Here is a 20,465-nt window from a genome sequence, read left to right on the forward strand (position 1 = left end):
GGTTCAGGGATAGAGTGTCCCCAGCCAGGCCAGCCCAGTGTCCCCTGGTGCCACCCCTGGGACTGCTCAGGGCACAGGGGATGGGAGCTGGGCTGGGGGCACACCAGAAACACAAATCCTGTCAGAACATGGCACGTGCACAGAGCAGCTCCCAGGGACAGCAGCTTCCACTGTAGGGGCACACCTGGAACTCAGATTCCTCAGAGCTGGCAGTGAGTGTGGGTGAACTTTGGAGGAGAGCAGGGTCTGTTTGAGACCTAAAATCCATCTAGTTTGGAACAGGGAGTGCAGCTCACACAGAAGCTATTGCTGAGTTTTCCATCATTATTTCTTCTCTTGTGGCACAGTGAGGCTTTGCTTTTACCTGCAGCTGCTGCCAGGTGAGCACCACACACACCTGGCCAAGGGAAGCTGTGGTCACTGCATGTTTCCCCAGGGCAAGCTGGAAGGGAAAGCTGCTGCTCAAAAGAGAGGGAATACTTGGGAAGAAGGAAGCACTTGACTATGAAAGGTGGATTCTGAAAGCTGGAGGAATTTAACTGATACAAATTAATCATGGAGATAAACTATTTATTTTTTAATAACATTTCTGACCTTGAGGAAAGGTCACATTTGATTAACTTGCCAGTTGTTGTAAAACTGAAGAAATAATTCGTTATTATTAGTCATAGTCAATAGAATACGAAGTACTACATCTTTTCCCATCAGTTAGAATTAGTCCATTACACAGAGAATTAAAGACAGAAGACACTGGAGAATTTAAAGCACATTTTACTCATTAAAAATTATTGTAATTGAGGACAAATGTCTCCTAATGGTTTCTCAAATGCCTACAGTTCAGTATCAACTAATCTCAAAATGTTTTCTGCGCCACTGGATGGAGCAGGTCCAAATTAAATAGAATTAAAAACAACAGCAGCAACATGAACGGAGGCTCAATACCAGGCTTTTAAACTGAGAAAATCTTCTGCTACCTCTGAAATGTTTTCTCAGCTTTCAGTAAATACAATATGGATAAATGACCTTGCAAGATAAGCTAGAAGGGAAAAAGATGAAGAAAAGCACACGTGTATGCCTGGCATGTCCAAATCCATCACAACTTTGTGGCACTGATTTACCCTGGGATGGGATTTGCTCAGTGTTTTCCCACCCCTCATGTGTAGTCTTTGACTTTGCCCAGTCCTGCTTCTGTTCAATTAGCCATTAACTCATTTATTTTGATCTTAAAAGTAGCACACCGTGGTTTGACTTTGCTCAGCCGTGTTCAGAGGGGAATTGGTGTCAGCCAGAGAACCCTGTTATGTTTTTGGGTGGCAATTCCAGTGGAGCTGGCAGCCATCCTCTCTTAGAGCCAGCCCCTCCTAGATCCATCCCCTCGGAGATCCAGGGGTTTCCTGCTGAGGATGCCTTTGGAGTGTGATGCTTTGAACCCCTGAGTACTGCCAGGAAGCAGTTTGGGGTGTGATAGCAGCATTTTCACTGAATGGGGGGAGTTTTCTGTCACAGCAAGAGCCAAAGGTTCGCTGGCAGAGCACAGAGACGAGGGCACACTGGTGTGTGATGGTTTATCACGGAATCACAGGGTGGGTTGGGCTGGAAGGGATGTTAAAAATCATCTCTTCCACCCCTGCCATGGCAGGGACACCTTCCTCTATCCCAGGCTGCTCCAAGCCCTGTCCAGCCTGCCCTTGGACACTTCCAGGGATTCAGGGATCAGCCACAGCCTCTCTGGGCACCTGTGCCAGGGCCTGCCCACCCTCACAGGAAACAATTTATTTCTTTCATTTCCCTGCTTGTTTACCTGGGTTTGCTCTGTGTTAGCACAGAGCAGCCTCTCATTTTTTCCCAAATTCCTTAGGACAGAGCACTGGGTCAGTCAAGCCGGTGGAGATGGGCACGTTTTTGTGCTGAGCAGTTTCTTCTTCATAAAAAAACTCCCATACATTTCTGGGAGGTTCTGCCTTAACTTTTTGTGTAAATTCTAATCTTTAAAAAATCAGATTGTCTGTCTGCTAATATTAAATGTGGCAGGATATCCTCTCAGACAGGCTAATGAAGTAAGAATTGTGCATATTTTCCTCATTTCCTACAGATACCATTAAAATTCCAACCTACTAATGGAGTTTTAATGATACAATATCCTAGAACTCATAAGGGTTTTTTTTCCACTTAAACAGGAGATTTCTCAGTCTCACTCAGCTCAGGATTCTGCCTTTTCTCTTGAAATGCACCACAGACTGAAACCATTTAAAACCTCTCTCCAATTTAAAAATGAATAATTGAGGAGCAGACGTGTCCCTTAGGCTCTGCTGGCCCCAGGCAGGTGCAGGTTGCTGGCTGTCTGATTTTGGAACTGCTTTTAAGCTCTAAACCTCACGACATCTGTGAACATCCCATCGACTGCTTTAACTAACATCGTTGCAATGAGATCACTTCAACGCTTCTCAGTTTTCTCCATGTAACATTTTCCTCCTGTTCTGCAGGAATGCTGTCTGTTCTCCTCACTGTGCTGCTGCTGACCCAGTGCTGATGTTTTTTTCTCTTTTCTCTTGCAGCTGTTTCACTCCTATCCTCCAGCTGTATCAGGGATTCCTCCCATGATCCCTCCCACCGGCCCCTTTGGCTCGCTGCAAGGAGCTTTCCAGCCCAAGGTAAGACAGAATCACCTGCAGCTGCTCACCCTGGCATGTCAGAATGTTCTCAGGCCTTCATTCCACAGGGGACAATTGCCTTTTTCCAAATTTACCACAAAGAGGAGTTACTTCTCTTTAGGTTCAGATACATCTACAAACATTTTTTTTTTTAAATTATTTATATAAAGGCACAGTTAACTTTAGAAGCAATGTAATTAGTTCTGAGATAGTGTGCATGAATGAAAGGTCACGTAATAATCAGGATTTTAAGAAATGGTGCTCATTATTGTTTACTTATTTCCATAATTACCTCCAGCACAGTGCAGAACACTGATTTGGCTCTCCTCATGGGTGATAGCTGGGGGACAGAAATGTGGCAACTTCAGGGCTTTTCTCTTTTGTTTTCATTTATTTATCAGTGGGAGGAAGTCAGTCTTTGCAGCTAAAGACTGAAATCAGGAGTGGAATTTCTGCAGAGGAGACACCTTCTTCCTTAAATTGGCCCATCCACTCTAATGACTGAATATGTAAATCAGTTCATTAGTGGGATTCTTAGTCTGTATGGTAATCAGGTTGTTAACAACTCCCTTATTTAATTGTTAGCTATGCTGGAGCTGATTTCTATTTTCTTCATTTTGACATAGGAACAAGCTCTATCTAAATGTAGGGGTTTGTGGTTTTTTGGTTGTTTTTTTGGTTGTTTTTGTGGGGTTTTTTGGTTGATTTTTTTTTTGTTTTGTTATTGTTGGTGGGGCTTCCACAAAACTACAAAGTTTTATTAACTGTGATTTTACATTCAAATAATGGGAAGGGCTTTAATTTTTTTCCAACTGGATGTTTTCCTGCTATCCATATTGTGGCAGTGCCTGTGGATGGAGTTGAGGTCCTTGTGATGCTCTGTGTGCTGAGAGCATCACTGATAATCAGCAGAGCAGGGGCTGGCTCCTCCAAATGCTGCTTTTGATGCTGTGTCATAAATGTGTTCCTAATCAGCTTTTTCACATTAGATGATTCTCCAGTTTAAACAGTCACTGTTCAACTCATGGGAAGTTGGTGGACAGTCAAAGTGTGGATATGGAGATGATAATACTCACATTATTGGTTCTCCTTTCCTTTAGAAGAAGTGTTTCTCCATTGCTTAGACAATGCAATGATAAAGAACTATTATTTTGTACATTCTGTTGCCTGTAGGCATTGTTACTGTTGTGCAGCTCATTAATGTTGTCTCTCCTTGTGGAATTTCCAGACTTCCAATCCCATTGATGTTGCAGCCAGACCTGGAACGGTCCCACATACCCTTCTACAGAAGGATCCACGGGTCTGTAAAAATTGATTCCTTGTTCTAAAGTAAATCTGTTCCTCCTGAAACCTTGAATGCCAGAGCTGTCATCTTCAGTATGTCCAGATTAACAGCCTAAAACCAAAGCTGTCTGAGCTGTTCCATCAGGGAGGGCTGCAGAAGTTCTGTGGCAGCATTTCAAGCAGCCCCTGTGCGATGGCACAGCTCTGTCCTTGCTGGCAGCTCTCTCTCTCCCCCCAGGCCCAGGGGTAAAAGCAGAAAAGCCCAATTCAACACAGAAAAGGTACAAGCCTCCCCAGGATTTGTGTTTGTAGTCTATAATTGTTTTTAATGTGGGTAATGACAGCTATTCCCCGGGTTACTGTAGCATTGATTGCCCCAGTGAAATACGGATGCACTTTATCGATCACTCTGGATTTCTGACTTCCAGCGGATGTGAACAGCATTTATTGCCTCAGCACTTTGCCTCTCTGCCCAGGGGGTGTTGGTGTGTCTCAATTCATGGCCATTATTGCCATGAGGAGCTTCACACTTAAATATTTTCAGCAGAACTCTCAGACAAAAGCACTGAGGAGCTCTCCTGAAATTCCGAGCTGTGGCATGGCTGAACTTCCAGAGCTGTTGTCTTTGCCTTGGGCCAAGTTCCAGTACTTTACCCCAAAAGGAACCACATTTCTGTTTGTTTATCTAAGTGCAGATAACCAGAGCTCCCATCAGGAAGTCATTTAGCTTTATGTTCCCATTCAACTGGGAGTGAGTTTCGATTATTTCAAGATGATGCATTGTGCCATCACTGCATCTGCTAAGTACCTTCTGCACCTATAAATCTCCTTTAGTATTGCATTCTAAAACAGAAAATCCAAAACAAATGAGCAGTACCCAATAAATTGAATTATTTCCCAGCATTTATTGATGAAATATGAGCAAAAAAAGGGGAATAAGAAAATCATCCACTCCAAAAAAAAAACCCAACAGGCCACATCAAAAATAAAAATGAGAAAATTGGGTTTTTATATGGGCCTTGTTTAGCAACATCTGTTTCAGTGTGAAAATAATTAAGGGAAAGGCCATTTGACCTTGGCTGGTGGGTGGGCACACTGCTGGCATCCCATTCCAGCCATCCCAGCCCTTCCCTGGGATGGAGCCCTGTCCATTCTCCAGCCTTGCCATGAGCTGAGGAGCTCTGGAAGGTGAGAGCAGGAGTTTGCCCAAAGGACAGGGCCGTGCCTCCATCAGTGCAGTTAACCTGCCATTTCTGCAGCATTAAATCAACAAATTGCTGCTGCTGCCAGGGGCCAGAGCTGGGAGTGAGCCTGCTGGAGCTGCTGTCACCACTCAGGTGCCAGGGGGAGGGGACAGCACCGAGATGGAGGCTCAGGACTAATTATTATCCAAAAGGGCTTCATTTGAAAGTAAAATTCTAACATTTTAATTTCGTCTCTTAATGAAGCAGTACAGATTTGTTAATTAGAGCAATTGTTTGAGTGACAGGCGTGTAACCAAGCTGTCATTTCTTCTTCACAGTTGACAGATCCGTTCAGGCCCATGTTGAGGGTAAGAAATCTTCCTGTGCTCCCGTTTGTCAAGCTCAGCTCAGTCCCACCAGGTTGCAGCACAGAATAATTCCAAGTGAGAGCTGCCAGGTGTCACCTGGGCAGTTGTGCCCTGCTTTGGGGAGAGCATTCCTGCAGCTCCTGCTCGCTCAAGGACAAGGCAGAGTTTCACAGTTGGAAGTTTTGCTCTTCTCATGCAACCCCTCCTGTGAATATTTGAGGTTAAATATTGATGATCCTTCCATCATGGTTTCCTGAGGCAAATCCCAGAGATCCTGGCAGTGATTCCCTGTCATTTCACTGCACTCTGAAGGAGCTTGCTTTATTATTTTACTGCATGTTTTCAGTGTTATTCAGGGTGGGACTTCCCACCCAGGTATCTCACTGTCCACTACAGACAGACAATCCACTTCAAACACAAAATACTTTAGAAATAAGGATCTAAAGATCCAGTCCATCACTCATCCAAAGGAGCTTTTGTTAATTTTCTAGCATATTCAAGAAAAAGGTCTTAATTTTGATTTAGTGAACCTACTAAATCACTAGCACTGCCAGCTTTTGCAAATTAGCAAAAAGGTTGAGTTTAGGGTAGTGTGTCTGTGAGACAGAGTTTATTTTTTTATAATTTAATTGTTGGTTGATAAACAGCTAGAGATAGAAGGCAGACCATGAGCCATCATTGGTGAAACATTTAATTCACAAGTAGCTTAGGGAGACTCTTGAATTCCTGTGATAATTTTTAAATCTGCAGGAGTTGTTACTTGTGTAGGTAACTGCAGACCCCTAAGTAACAAAATTGGAGAAAGTCTCTCTCAAATGAGCCTTTTTCAGACAGTTTCCAGCTGTGCTGGAAATGGAGCTCAGTCTCAACAGGAGGCTGAACAAACACTCTGGTTCTTGCTCCCTGTGACTTGGGGGGACAGGGAGGGAGCAAAGACCCCCAAAACAGAATGAATGGAGTGACCTCCAGTGTTCCCAGTACATTTATGAGCTGAGGTCTCGCAGGGACAGACATGAGGGAGCCAGATGAATCCTGAAAACCAGAGTGACCTTTTAAACCACTTCCATTTTCATCTCTGGGTGGAAATGTCAATCCTAGCGTTTGTGGGAATGACCTGAGCGTGCAGCTGTGAACAGTCCAGCTGTGAGCAGTCCAGCTGTGAACAGTCCAGCTGTGCAGGGCAGCTGTGAACAGTCCAGCTGTGAACAGTCCAGCTGTGCAGGGCAGCTGTGAACAGTCCAGCTGTGAACAGTCCAGCTGTGAACGGTCCAGCTGTGAACGGTCCAGCTGTGAACGGTCCAGCTGTGAACAGTCCAGCTGTGAACAGTCCAGCTGTGAACAGTCCAGCTGTGCAGGGCAGCTGTGAACAGTCCAGCTGTGAACAGTCCAGCTGTGAACAGTCCAGCTGTGAACAGTCCAGTTGTGAACAGTCCAGCTGTGAACAGTCCAGCTGTGCAGGGCAGCTGTGAACAGTCCAGCTGTGAACAGTCCAGCTGTGAACAGTCCAGTTGTGAACAGTCCAGCTGTGAACAGTCCAGCTGTGCAGGGCAGCTGTGAGCAGTCCAGCTGTGAACAGTCCAGCTGTGAACAGTCCAGTTGTGAACAGTCCAGCTGTGAACAGTCCAGCTGTGCAGGGCAGCTGTGAACAGTCCAGCTGTGAACAGTCCAGCTGTGCAGGGCAGCTGTGAACAGTCCAGCTGTGAACAGTCCAGCTGTGAACAGTCCAGCTGTGCAGGGCAGCTGTGAACAGTCCAGCTGTGAACAGTCCAGCTGTGAACAGTCCAGCTGTGAACAGTCCAGCTGTGAGCAGTCCAGTTGTGAGCAGTCCAGCTGTGAGCAGTCCAGCTGTGAACAGTCCAGCTGTGAACAGTCCAGCTGTGCAGGGCAGCTGTGAACAGTCCAGCTGTGCAGGGCAGCTGTGAGCAGTCCAGCTGTGAACAGTCCAGCTGTGAACAGTCCAGTTGTGAACAGTCCAGCTGTGAACAGTCCAGCTGTGCAGGGCAGCTGTGAACAGTCCAGCTGTGAACAGTCCAGCTGTGCAGGGCAGCTGTGAACAGTCCAGCTGTGAACAGTCCAGCTGTGAACAGTCCAGCTGTGCAGGGCAGCTGTGAACAGTCCAGCTGTGAACAGTCCAGCTGTGAACAGTCCAGCTGTGCAGGGCAGCTGTGAGCAGTCCAGCTGTGAACAGTCCAGCTGTGCAGGGCAGCTGTGAACAGTCCAGCTGTGAACAGTCCAGCTGTGCAGGGCAGCTGTGAACAGTCCAGCTGTGAACAGTCCAGCTGTGAACAGTCCAGCTGTGCAGGGCAGCTGTGAACAGTCCAGCTGTGAACAGTCCAGCTGTGAACAGTCCAGCTGTGAGCAGTCCAGCTGTGAACAGTCCAGCTGTGAACAGTCCAGCTGTGCAGGGCAGCTGTGAACAGTCCAGCTGTGAACAGTCCAGCTGTGCAGGGCAGCTGTGAGCAGTCCAGCTGTGCAGGGCAGCTGTGAGCAGTCCAGCTGTGAACAGTCCAGCTGTGAACAGTCCAGCTGTGAGCAGTCCAGCTGTGCAGGGCAGCTGCTGGCTGGGACACAGCTTTCAGAGCAAGCTGCCCTCCCAGCCAGGGGCATCAGAGCATGGCAGGAGCATCCATGGATAGCCAGATAAATTCCCTAGCAAGGGACAAGCCTTGCCATTTCTGGCTTTCCAGGAGGATGGAGAGGGAAGCCTTTGCTTTCAGTTGTCTTGGCGTGGGGATCCCCCAGTCCAAACCAGACAGGGCTCAGGGTCTGTTTGCTTCTAGAAACAGAATAAAGCATCACAGGTTTTTGAAAGTTACTGATTGATGTCTCGTTTTTGCAGAAACCTGGCAAGTGGTGTGCTATGCACGTTCACATCGCCTGGCAGATCTACCACCACCAACAGAAAGTCAAGGTCAGTGCCTGGGCTGGGGGCAGAGGGCACAGAGCAGAGCTCAGAGAGGAAGGGCTGGCTCTCACCTGGGCTCTTGTGTGCCATGGCCTTGCTAAAGTAGCACTCACAGCACTGAGCAGAAGCCTCATTTGTGAGGGCTGGTGGAAGGATGAAGGCAGAGAGTCCCAGCAGAGCATCTGGGATGTGCTGGAGGCAGGACAGCAGATCTGGGACAATGGCTGCAGCTTTGCAGCTAGGAGGGGTGAAATGCAGGGGTGAATAAATGGAGTTTGTTTATGGTTCAGGACACAGGTGTATCAAGTGGGATTTTTTTCTGGAGACACTGGGCATGTGTATCTGCTTCAGGAGCAGGAGAGGGCACAGGAAGGTTCCTCCTGTCCCTAGGATGCTTTACCCAGTGTGGCTGCACAGACACCCCTCAGCCTTCCTTCACAGCCCCTCTTGGCTGGAATGTGGCACCTGGATGTGCCTGGGCTGCCCAGGCAGGCACAGCCTCTCAGGGGATGTTGTGTTAGCAGACACTGCCTCACTGGGGGGAACCTTAGCGAATGGAAGTCCTGTCTTAATTATTTTACAAGCTCTGAGACACCAAGGGTGAAGGCCATGGGCAGTTTTCCATTCTTACTGTAACTGAATTTCCATTGCACATGGACTCTGGGAAAGTTTCTTTCCCTTTATGGTATTTTCAATGGACTCATCACTTAAAAATCTCGTGTTGTCCCTGAAGTTTTTCAGTAAGTCAGGAATGGTTGCTGTTCTTCACTGCTCATACTTCAGGAATCAATAACTTGTGTTAGAAACTAAAATTACCAGGGAATCCTTAGCACTTTGCAGTCTGTGTGTGCACTTGAATTGTGTAGGGTAGTGCTGTAAGAATATGAAGATGTTGAACAGCTATGAAAACCTGCAGCTAATAGAGTTTAAAAATAACCCTTTTAAACAAGGTTGACAGGTTAATTTGCTGCAGTAGACATATCTCTCTTCTCTGCTTCCTTATGTTTCCCCTGCTAGTGATCTTCATTCATCTTCCCATTATCAAAAAAGACAAGATTATAGACCTAGAGAGTTATATGTCCTTTTTTTATTTTATTGAAAAGGTATTTTCTTGAAATGAAATTATTATTCCCATGCTATCTATGTCCTTTGAATCTTTCTTGATTTGATATTCAGACAGAGGTCAAACCAGTATATTTATAACTCACAGTAAATGCCATTTTCATGCAGCCATTTCTCTTACCTCATATATTCTACCTTGCCTATTAAAAAAAGAGCAAGAATAAAGCCCAGAAGCACATGAAAGGGTGCTGCTCGAGTTTTTGAGGCTGTGCATGATGATATTTTCAGGAATGATTGAGAAGTGTGTCAGTAAGGAGAGTTGGGATCCCCCCTCCTCGTGTGACCACAAAAGGTGAATCTGTGTCTCACACAGGACAATTCTCCTCCTCCTCACACTCACTCCTGTGCTTCTGGAGGTGCCTTTTCCTCTGCTCCAGCTGCAGCTGCTGCCTGACCACAGAGCAGGGAATCACATGTGTTGATTTCCAGTTCCCTTGTGCTGCCCCAGGATGCTGCCAGTAACGATCTGGCCTGGTAATTGCTTGCAGAGGGCAGCAGCAGGCACTGAAGGAGCAGGCACGGTGGGAAACTTTAAAACTCAACCTTCCTGACCTCAGGAAAAATTGCATGCAGCTGTGGATGCTGTTTGGCTGCCTGAGCCTCTGCAGCAAGACCTGGGTGACCTCTGCACACCCCGGGGACTGCGCAGCAGCTCAGGGCACAGAGCACATTTCCACTGCTCCTTACACTGCCCACTGCTCAGGAGAGGATTTATGCTCCATAATTGGGCCTCTCTCCTTTAGGAAGGGCCTTACAGCCTGATCTAAGAGCAGTGCAGAGATTTACATTGATTTTTGTGGGCACCACGCTCAGGTGTTGCACATTTTCTGGAAATCCATCAGGCAGGATTGGCATCCAGGGGCTGCTCTCCTGAACAGCAGCTGGGGAGGAAAGAAATCTGACCATTCCCTGCTACTATTTTAAGGTAAACCAACACATTCAGAAATCTTTTAACACATCCATGGTATTCCTGTTCCTCTTCAGACAGGGGATTTGTTCATTATTTAGAGCAGCACCATTCATATGGCTGCAATTAAAGCTTTTCTGAGTAATGCCTGTCAAGGGTTTATAACTCAGTTGTTAAAAAAGAATAAAAAGAGTTCACAGCATAAAAATCTGGCACACAGGCTTCAGCCGAGGCATTTGTATTTTCTGACATCCTTTTAACTATTACAGCACTTCAGTGTTACTTCCTTAAAAGATGTGACCTTGACTTGGCCACCTTTGCCGTTTCAGTATTCTTGCAGGCCATTATCTCCAGACATGGATAACGCCTTTGTTTCCCTTCTTTATTTCTTGTTTTCCTTCTTTATTTCTTTTTTTTTTGTTCTCATGACTACCCAGACATGTTTCTAGCACTTGAAAAACAGCTACGAGGCATGCACATTAATTTGATCATAACTTTTTAATATGCATATTTATATCATTGTAATAGCCTGTACTTGGGGCTGGCACAGTATTAAATACTGATTTATAAAGCGTAGCCTGCTCCAGAGTTTCTGTTAAGATCTCCTGGCTCCATGTTACCCATTTATAAATCCTTTCAGCTGCCCTGCACAATTAATCAGCAATCTGCATTTAGGGAGTTCTGGCAGCACAGGTAATTGGGAATTTGGTTTTCTTCCTTCATGCTGTAAAACTACTCAAGTGGGCACCACTGAAAGGAGGATGTGGCACAAGGAAGAGCCCATCCTTCATCCACTCCTCACTCACAACACACCTCAGCAAACTGCCCTCACAAATGGGATCCTGCTGAATCCAACACCAATAAAAACCTGCAGCACTTGGAGTGTGGAGTGGGAGGTGTGAGAGTGGGACTCAGCCCCTCCTGCTCTGCACTCTGCTTCCTTCAGCCCCTCGCTGCAGCTGAGGAGCACTGGAGGATGTTCTGCATCCAGCACTCCTTGGGGGCAGCTTTCCCTTGGCAATGAGCAGTTCTGCTCTCCCTGTCTGGTCTTCCAACACTCCTGGGACCAGGGCCAGGCTGACATTCCCGTTTATTATTGTGGGACAGCCTGTCCCTGCAGCTCAGCCACTGTCTGAGACCTCTTCTGAGGGTTTTATGTTTGCTCTGTGCTGAACACCCTGGAGGGGTGGATGTGAAAACACTGGTGAAATTAGCAGGAAATCTGCAGGAGCCTGAGCTTTTCCCTCTTTGCCTTAGATCTCCCTTCCAGGAGAACAGCTGTGCACCTGTGCTGGGGGTCCCAAAAACCAATATTCTTGTTAAAACATCAGTATGAATGAACTGCTCTACCCACATCCTTCTGGAAGTGCCTTTTGCTGTTACCTTTTCAGACAGTCTCTTCCAAGTCCTGTTTTCCATTTCAGAAACAGATGCAGTCTGATCCACACAAGCTGGACTTTGGCCTGAAACCAGAATTTCTGAGCAGACCACCAGGCCCCAGCCTTTTCGGAGCCATCCACCATCCCCATGACCTGGCTCGGCCCTCGACTCTCTTCTCCACAGCCAGTGAGTACTGAAAATGAAATGCCCTTCTTGCTCCCTGCTCATTAAAATGCTAATCCTTGCCATGAATTTCCCTCATGCTTTGGCTTATGAACTCTCTGCAAGACATGCCAGGGGCTATTAGTCTATTTGATAAATAATTAAAAATGATTCTGTATGCTTTTATAAAAAGCCCAAGCTGCTGAAACACCGCACGGGCAGTAAATGAAGGAACATTTCCTCACAGCATGGTGTCTGATGCATGGTGGAGAGGAGATGTTGCAAATAAGCTGCATTTCCTTTTTGTTTCTGCCCTGAAACATTCACTGCCCATCATCCCTTATCCTCTGAGTATTCCTGTTTGGAGGAGCAGCTGCTCTTTGCACGGGGTCCTGCGAGCCCCACGCAGGGCACAGCTCTCGGGAGCTGTTCAAGGAGGGGCAGCTCAGAGCACAGCGAGTCCCTCTGGCAGCCTCTGCTGGCATTTGACCCCTTTTGCTTTGTTTTGGCAGGTGGGGGGCACCCAGCCGGGACCCCCTTTGGGCCACCACCCCATCACAGCAACTTCCTCAACCCAGCTGCTCACTTAGGTACGTCTCTGACTTTGAGAATGCAGACTTTGGGCACTGAGAAATCACAGGCTTCCCGTGTGGAGACTCTTCTGCTTATTAACCTTTACAAATGGCACATTTTAGCTGGTCCATTTTAGTCTTTACCCAGGTAGAAGTTCTAAATAGGCAGAAAAGTGTCAGTGACTGTGTTTTGAAATACTTCTGGGCATCAGAGGAGCAGAGTGGCAGGGCTGGCTGGGTTTCATTGGAGTTATGCTCAAAACCAGTCAAAAAAACGCCTTAAGGGCAAGGCTTCAGATCACAGAGATGTTTCTTTTCCTAACTCCTGCTTGGATATCTGTTTTTCCATTAAAGTGAATAGGAAACATAGCTTTAAAATGTCATGATCTGGCTTCATGTGTCAGTTGGTGAAAATTAGTGAGTACACATTTAAAACAGAACCACCCAAGTTCCCAGATGTTGTTGTTTCCTTTCTAACTTACTGCTTTTGTAATAAGGTAATCTGCTCCTTATGGGAGCATCCAAGACCAAGAGTTTAAATTGGCATTTTATTTTGCTTAGGGAAGGATTTGGGAGGGTCACCAAACTGGTACAGCAAACAGACAATGCAGGTTTATCATTCTGCACCTTCCTGCCTGTGGAAAATGCTGGCTTTGGGCTTCTTTTTCTCTGTGTTGGTATTTATCAGAAGTGACTTCATCAGAATTGTTAGACTCTCGAAAATAAAGTGAGAATTTGCTTGGTATGATTTTCCTGTTGCCTGTGTGCATTAACTAAAATAATTGTCCCAGCATTTTCCAGTCCATACTAGTTTTTTTTATAATATTAGCAATAAACACCAAGGGAATCACAGAATGCTCAGGCCAGCAGGACATACCAGTGGAACAGGACATTTTATTTATACCCTGGCTCTAGTTTAGGAGACATGGCCTGAAGGTGTTTGGAGAGCAGTTGCCAGAGTTAATGATAGTCTGACTAGCAAGGGACATTTTCTGAGGAAGAAAATAAATGAAAGCAAAACTGGAGATGTTTGCAGGTTCCAAATGAAGTATCATGTCCATTTGAAGATCTTGTTTTTCTTTAAGAGGGAGTTTTTTAGTGGATGATGCCACGGGTATGGCCAGGAGCCCAGGCAGTGTTTTGTGCCCTGCGTGGGGACGCTGTCCCAGCACTGCTGGGGTGTGCAGGAGGATTCCTCAGCAGTGCTGGCTGGGAGCTGGGAGCCTCAGGGCTTTCAGCATTTTGTGTTGGTTTGCAGAGCCCTTCAACCGGCCGGCGTCGTTCAGCGGCCTGACCGCCGTGGGCAGCAACGCCTTCGGGGGGCTCGGGAACCCCACAGTCAGTGAGTACCCACCCGAGCCGTGCCCTCCCTGCCCTGCAGCTCTGCAGGGCCACCCTCAGCTGCCTCTCTCTGCTCCTGCTGCCTCACATCACCTGCCGCTAAGAGATGGGCATTTGGAAAGCAGCCTTTTCCAGCTGGCAGTAAATCTGTTCAGTTTAATCTCCTTCTCTGTTAATTGCTTAATAGTTCGGGTTTAACCTAGTGCTAAATGTTACCATTACATTATTCATTTCAAAAAGAGTAAAATAAAATAGAGCCTTGGAGTGTTTGTGAGGTTTCCCATGGTTTTGTTGCATGTTCAGAAGTAAATAATGTGTGCAGCTAGGGAGCTGTGGATGGAGACTATTTTTTTTTTTCCTTTCTTACCAGTAATCCAGGCCATGTGCCTGGAAAAGATCACTAACGTGCATTTAGTAGTCCAGGGTCATCAACATTTCTCTAAATCTAGCCAGTTGCAGAAAATCATCCTTTTAAAAGTCACTCTCTTTCTTCATACTTCAAATCTGGCATGATTTTGGTCACGTATTATTTTATTTTGGTTCAGGATCAAATGCAACAAGTTCCATTATTTATAGTCCCTGTAACGGTCATTTCCCGATGTCTCCAAAACATTTGGAATAAGGATCATTGTCACTTTTATCTTCCTCCTTCATCCCTTGTCAATTTTATCCACAGCATTTCCCTTTCCAATTAAAAGAGCTGTCAGATGCCTGCCCATTTTTAGGAATGAGACCCTCTAATGAATCTCTGTTAATTTCCTTTCCTTTTCCAGCTCCCAATAATATGTATTCATTTTAACTCTGAGTGCTGTAAAAGTTGTTTTGGTAAGTACCTTCACTAGAGCATACCTTTTTCTTAAACCTTTTTGTTTTCCACTTCACCATTTCAGCACCCAACTCAATGTTCGGCCACAAGGATGGCCCCAGTATGCAGAGCTTTAGCAACCCTCACGAGCCCTGGAACCGACTGCACCGAACTCCTCCTTCGTTCCCGACCCCTCCGCCCTGGCTGAAGCCAGGAGAGCTGGAGCGCAGTTCATCTGCTGCAGCTCATGACAGAGATAGAGATGTAGATAAACGAGACTCATCTGTTAGTAAAGATGACAAAGAAAGGTACGAAAGAACACTTCCAAGAATTGTCTAGTTCAAAGCTTGGGGCTCCGTTCCGCTTTTAACCCTCCCCAGCCTGGCACGTGGTGGACCCAGAGCTCCCTGGAGCTGTCCCCAGGGTGGCACCACGCACCAGGCAGGTTTCCAGCTCAGCTCTTTGCCCTCTGCAGGGTTTCTCTTCCCACTTGCACTGCACCCTTCACCTGAAGGAGCTTTCTGCTGGAGCACAGTTCAGGCCGTGTCAAGTGGGAATAGAATCAGACCCACCCACTGTTACCTTGTGGGTCACGTTGTCCTAGGTCTCTTGAAGGGTTAACATAGAGATAGTGCCTGACAGGATGGAAAAGAGGATTCTGAAGTCCATCAGATGCTTATCTGCACATTCAAATGCTTAAATAACTTAGTTAATCAGACCTTGTCTGCAAAACAAGTAACACTTCCTCCCTCCTTAAAAACCGGCCTGACCAGAGGGACCCACGCTAAAGGTGTGAGATGAGAACCCCGAAATGCAGCAGGAATGTCATGTGCCAAAACCAGAGCAAACTTCAGAGCATGCAGTTCATGAAAAGCACCTTCTTTCCCCTCAGAGAAGCCCCTACACCTGCACTGCTGTTAGCACACCTTCCAACACAGCTTCTGCTCAGTGTTTTACATGGACTTGCATGCTCACATGTCCAGGCTGGGAAGGGTTAATGGAAAGTAAAACCTGGTCATATTTACTTTTTTGTCAGGACTGTTCCCATTATTCAGTTAACGCAGTAACAATTCCTCTTAACACTGAAGTACCAAATTGATAAGAATTTGCCATTCAGCAAGTGTCATGCCTTCCTTGAAAAATGTAGAGAGGCTGATTTCAGCTTTTTCAGTTGTGGCTTGATGGCTTTCCTGTTAAGTTTGCACATTACAACATAATGGCTATTTGTTTCTCATATTTTAACCTGAAAGAATATTTAGATGTGCTTTTCTGACTTCTCTGTCACTAACCCAAAGATACTAGTAGCCTTTTCCAAAAGAAGTTATGCTAACACATTAGATATTCTAAAACTACATGGAAGAGCTTTTCTACGTTGTTCTAAAAGAAAGGCGAACTACAGATCTTTCCACCTACATTTTCCATTTGGAATATTTTCTGTTTGGTAGCATAGCTTCATTATTTTCATGTCTGCTGTTAATGCTTCAAAAGGAATTGCTGTTACAAATTGGGTTTTTTGTCTTGCAAAAGGCTTAAGCATGTGAGTAACTTTACTGGCTCGAATGGCAAAGCATTTTAGTTACTATGATCTGGGTAGTCTGTGGAATGATGTGATTATTTATTCTGGTTGCTGTTTTGTTGTTTTCTCATGAAGTGTTCTGCTGAAGAAAATCCCTTCCTGAAAGCACTCCTTGCAAGATGCTTTGGCATTGCCTGAGCTCCATATCATAGCTGAGAACATGTTTCTTCTCAGTAATTTGGGAGTTGAGCATCATCCATGCACAATTGCAGCTTGCAGCGGGTCCCTGCTGCAGCCCTGCAGCGCTGCCGTGTGCCTGGCTCTGTGTGCTGGGGCACTGCCCTGTGCAGCATTGTTCACCCTGTTGGAGGAGAGGCTGAGAATCCCTTCCCAGAGCTGTGTCCCTGTGCAGAGAACGTCTGAGGAGCTGAGAGCCTCTCCTGCCCTCCCCTGACATTCAGTGGCACCCAGTGGGGCGAGCACAGAGCGTTCTAGCTGAGGCCCCAAGCTTTGCTGTCCATTTGAAATACATTTGCTCAAGCAGGAAGAGCTGGGAGTCACACCCAGGGGTTTGATTTCATCTCAAAATCATCTGCTCATCAAGGCTCTGACCTGATCCACCCAGAAATGGCCCAGGTAGACAGAAGCATTGCCCTCACCTCCTGCCTGCAGTGGGAAGGTCCCTGTGAGCTTGGTGCTCACCCTGAGGTCGGTGTGGGTTGGGTGGAGGTCCCTGGTGGCTGCTCTGGGGTCGGTGGCATGGTCTGTGCTCCACACCAGTCACACTGGGAGAGCTGAGCCCCCCAGAGAGCCCAGAGCTGGAGCAGCCACCCTTTCCTGGCTGGGAGTGACACTGCAGAGCCCCAATTGCTCCTGGAACATTCACATCCCTTCCAGTCAGGGGATTCTGGGATTGACTGCACTTGTGGAGGGGTTTTTTAAAGACTCTTTTATTCCAGCCCAACATTAGGAAAAAAAAAAAATCAGTAAAAACAGCAAATGTGAAAAGCATTTTGTCTCAGTTTGAAGTAAATTGAATTGTGAGAAGTAAATTAAGACATTTGAAGAGAATATAGGAGAGAAATTAGTAGTGTACATAGGTCTGGAAATGTTTTTAAAAGTCATTTGAAAAAATAGTAATCTATTTTCCCAAATGTATTCTTAATAGAAGAAGTAGGTAGAATACTATTAACTGTGTAATTTGGATTTAATTGCCTCACTTTTTGGATGAAATGAGTATGTTTTTACTTTTCTTTCTTACATTCTTTGCAAACATTTAAGGCTGCTGTGTTTGAAATACATGTCCTAGAGTCCCATAGGAGCCTTCTCTGGACTTCAGTGTTTGAGATCTCAGATTCTTCACAGAGCAGCTTTGGAGATGTGCTGCAGTGGGATAACAGAATAGGCCAGCTTTAGAGATGGGATGTTCTTCTGGAGTTTTGGGTGTGCCAGAGGCACAGTGCATTCCCTGGTGCAGGTCACCAGCTCTCTGCAAAGCCACGGGTGGAAAGCCAGGCCCTGTGATGCTTTGTTTTCTTTGCAGAGCTTCTCATGCCTTCATTTCACACTTCTCTTTCTTGTAGGGAGAGCATTGAGAAAAGACACTCCAGCCATCCTTCGCCAGCACCTATCCATCCAGTAAACTCCCTCGGACATAACCGCAGCTCGAGTGAGCAGATCAGGAGCCATCTGAACCCCGAGGTTCGAGAGAAAGAGAAACCCAAAGAGCGAGAGAGGGATCACTCCGAATCTCGGAAGGAAATTAACGTTGAAGAGCACAAGGTGAAGGACAACTACGTTTCGGAGAAAGAAGGCCTGAGCCATGAAAGCCGAGTGGTGGAAGAGTCCAAGCAGATGCCCAGGGTTCCTTCCCCTTATGCCAGGCCCCCCGTTGTGGAGAGCACCAGGCCCAGCAGCACTTCCAACCGCGAGGCCGACAGGAAGAGCGAGCCGGCCTACGACAACCCGAAGAAAAGCAACGAAGTCAAGGTGAAGGAAGAGCGAAAGGAAGAGCACGATGTTCAACCTGAGGGACCTCAGACTCACAGGTCGTCTGATCAGCCACCGCCCATATCCACATCCAACGTCCATCCCAGCCCTTTAGCGTCCATGCCCATGACTGTCGGTGTGACGGGTATACATCACATGAACAGCATCAGTGGCCTGGACAGGACTCGCATGATGACCCCTTTCATGGGAATCAGCCCAATCCCCGGCGGAGAACGTTTCCCCTATCCTTCCTTCCACTGGGATCCCATGAGAGATCCCCTGAGAGATCCCTACAGAGAGCTGGACATCCACCGGCGAGACCCCCTGGGCAGAGACTTCTTGCTAAGGAACGACCCCCTCCACCGCCTGTCCACGCCGAGGCTGTACGAGGCGGACAGGTCATTCAGGGACCGGGAGCCCCACGACTACAACCACCACCACCACCACCACCACCCGCTGTCGGTGGAGCCGCGGCGGGAGCACGAGCGGGGCGCGCACCTGGACGAGCGGGAGCGGCTGCAGCTGCTGCGCGAGGACTACGAGCACGCGCGCCTGCACTCGGTGCACCCCGCGGCGCTGGACGCGCACCTGCCGCACCCCGGGCTGCTGGCCCCGGGGCTGCCCAGCATGCACTACCCCCGTGTCAGCCCCCCTGGTGCGCACCAGAACGGCCTCCTCAACAAAACTCCCCCCACGGCCGCGCTCAGCGCGCCGCCTCCCCTCATCTCCACGCTGGGGCCCCGGCCCGGCTCCCCGCGAAGGACTACTCCTCTGGCCACGGAGATGAGGGACAGGCCTCCCTCGCACACCCTCAAGGACATCGAGGCTCGATAAGCAGGGCCAAGACTCAGTGAGAAGCAAAGAGGGACAGAAATCTTGTAAATGAACGTAATATAAAGACCTTACTCTAGTCCTTGATACAGACTGGGGATGTGACCCGCTGTACCATATGTATAGACCTGAGTGCAAAGATTTTCAAATGATTTTTTTTGTATATTGTATGTTGAAATTTTCCAGATCTTTTAGCCGAGTCCATATGTTCCTCGTGTCCTCCTACTCTGTTTTATTTCTAGTTTAAAAGTTTCGAAATTTGAACTGAAGAACATCAGTCTGAGCGATTTGACTAGAAACAAGCCACCACCAATGTCAACCCTACAAAGCTCTTTCAAACCAGAAGTGAAGTCAATTGTAGATATTTATGTAAAAAGATTGCTTCATGGATTAATGGTTCATATATGCAAAAAGGGTAAGATGAAAGCTTTACTTTGTACAAATGTAAATAGATAAAATTAAGTAACATAATACATTAATACTTCTTAAACTGTGCTATTTGCAAACTTAATATTGATGAACACAGTCTGCTTACGCTGTGTTACTTATATTGTTATAGACAGCTAAACCCCTTCAACTATGCAATGAATTTTAAGGCTTTTCACAAAAGCCTTTATAACTCAAAGGAGCCTTTTCAACACACAACATAATTAAAGTCATATTTTCCCTGAACAAACTCCTTTCTAGCAGAAGCCTATTTCTCTTGTTTCGGTGAAGAAACAGCCCTTCAGAGGTGTCGTTCTCTGTGGGAGCCCTTGCATCAGGCAGCTCGTGTGTGTCCCTTGGGTGGTGTCAGGGTTCGTGCTCTGTGATCACTGAGTCGTGGCAGATTGGGTTTCAGACATATTAATCTGGGTTAAACGGTAATAATCCAATGCTGGAGATTTTCCAGAACTTTTTGTCACTTGACATGTCAAATTTCTTTTTGGGAAGAATATCTGCTTATAGCCATTCATGTCTGGTTTTACTGCCAGTGTGTCATTTTTACCTGTAGACACATTTTTTTGTGTTAAGTGGTTTTTAGCTACATTGAAACAAATCCTTACAAGCGAGAGAATACTTTTCTAAATGATGGATATGTTTTCACTGTGGATCAGTAGTTTAATTAATGAACTCCGCTGCAGATTTCATAATGGAATTTATTGTATTTCAGTTGGTAATAAAGTCTGTGAATAGTTAACAGGTCAGCCTTGTTGTTCCCTAATCATAGAAGACGTGAAATAACCTGAAGAACATGGTCCTTTTTAAAAATATGCATCAATCTTCTGAAATCTGTCTTTTCATAACACACTTTTTTATAATGCATTACGTTTCTTGTCTAAATATTTGGAGAGAATATGACTTTATCAGAGAGAATTCAATATCTTGTCTACTGGACTGTAAAATATATGTATGAAATAAAATTAGTTCCATTGGTCTTCTAGTGTATTAAAGTGATATCTGAAGTT

The 20,465-nt window shown here is 46.4% G+C and overlaps 1 protein-coding gene across 5 annotated transcripts in view; it reads left to right on the forward strand.

The window, feature by feature from the left end:
- Positions 1-20,197, forward strand: part of AUTS2 (activator of transcription and developmental regulator AUTS2) — a 687,646-nt gene extending 667,449 nt beyond the window's left edge. For all 5 annotated transcript variants that reach the window (XM_058854670.1, XM_058854669.1, XM_058854671.1 and 2 more), the window contains 9 exons: positions 2,556-2,651; positions 3,880-3,951; positions 5,458-5,487; positions 8,327-8,398; positions 11,846-11,987; positions 12,476-12,553; positions 13,794-13,877; positions 14,767-14,989; positions 17,781-20,197. In XM_058854670.1, the coding sequence (XP_058710653.1) occupies positions 2,556-2,651; positions 3,880-3,951; positions 5,458-5,487; positions 8,327-8,398; positions 11,846-11,987; positions 12,476-12,553; positions 13,794-13,877; positions 14,767-14,989; positions 17,781-19,020 (2,037 nt within the window). In that variant the 3' untranslated portion in view covers positions 19,021-20,197. The remainder of the gene's footprint in view (positions 1-2,555; positions 2,652-3,879; positions 3,952-5,457; positions 5,488-8,326; positions 8,399-11,845; positions 11,988-12,475; positions 12,554-13,793; positions 13,878-14,766; positions 14,990-17,780) is intronic.
- Positions 20,198-20,465: the final 268 nt, after the last annotated feature.

This window comes from Poecile atricapillus, chromosome 21 (genome assembly GCF_030490865.1).
Source record: "Poecile atricapillus isolate bPoeAtr1 chromosome 21, bPoeAtr1.hap1, whole genome shotgun sequence".
NCBI classification, from domain to species: Eukaryota; Metazoa; Chordata; class Aves; order Passeriformes; family Paridae; genus Poecile; species Poecile atricapillus.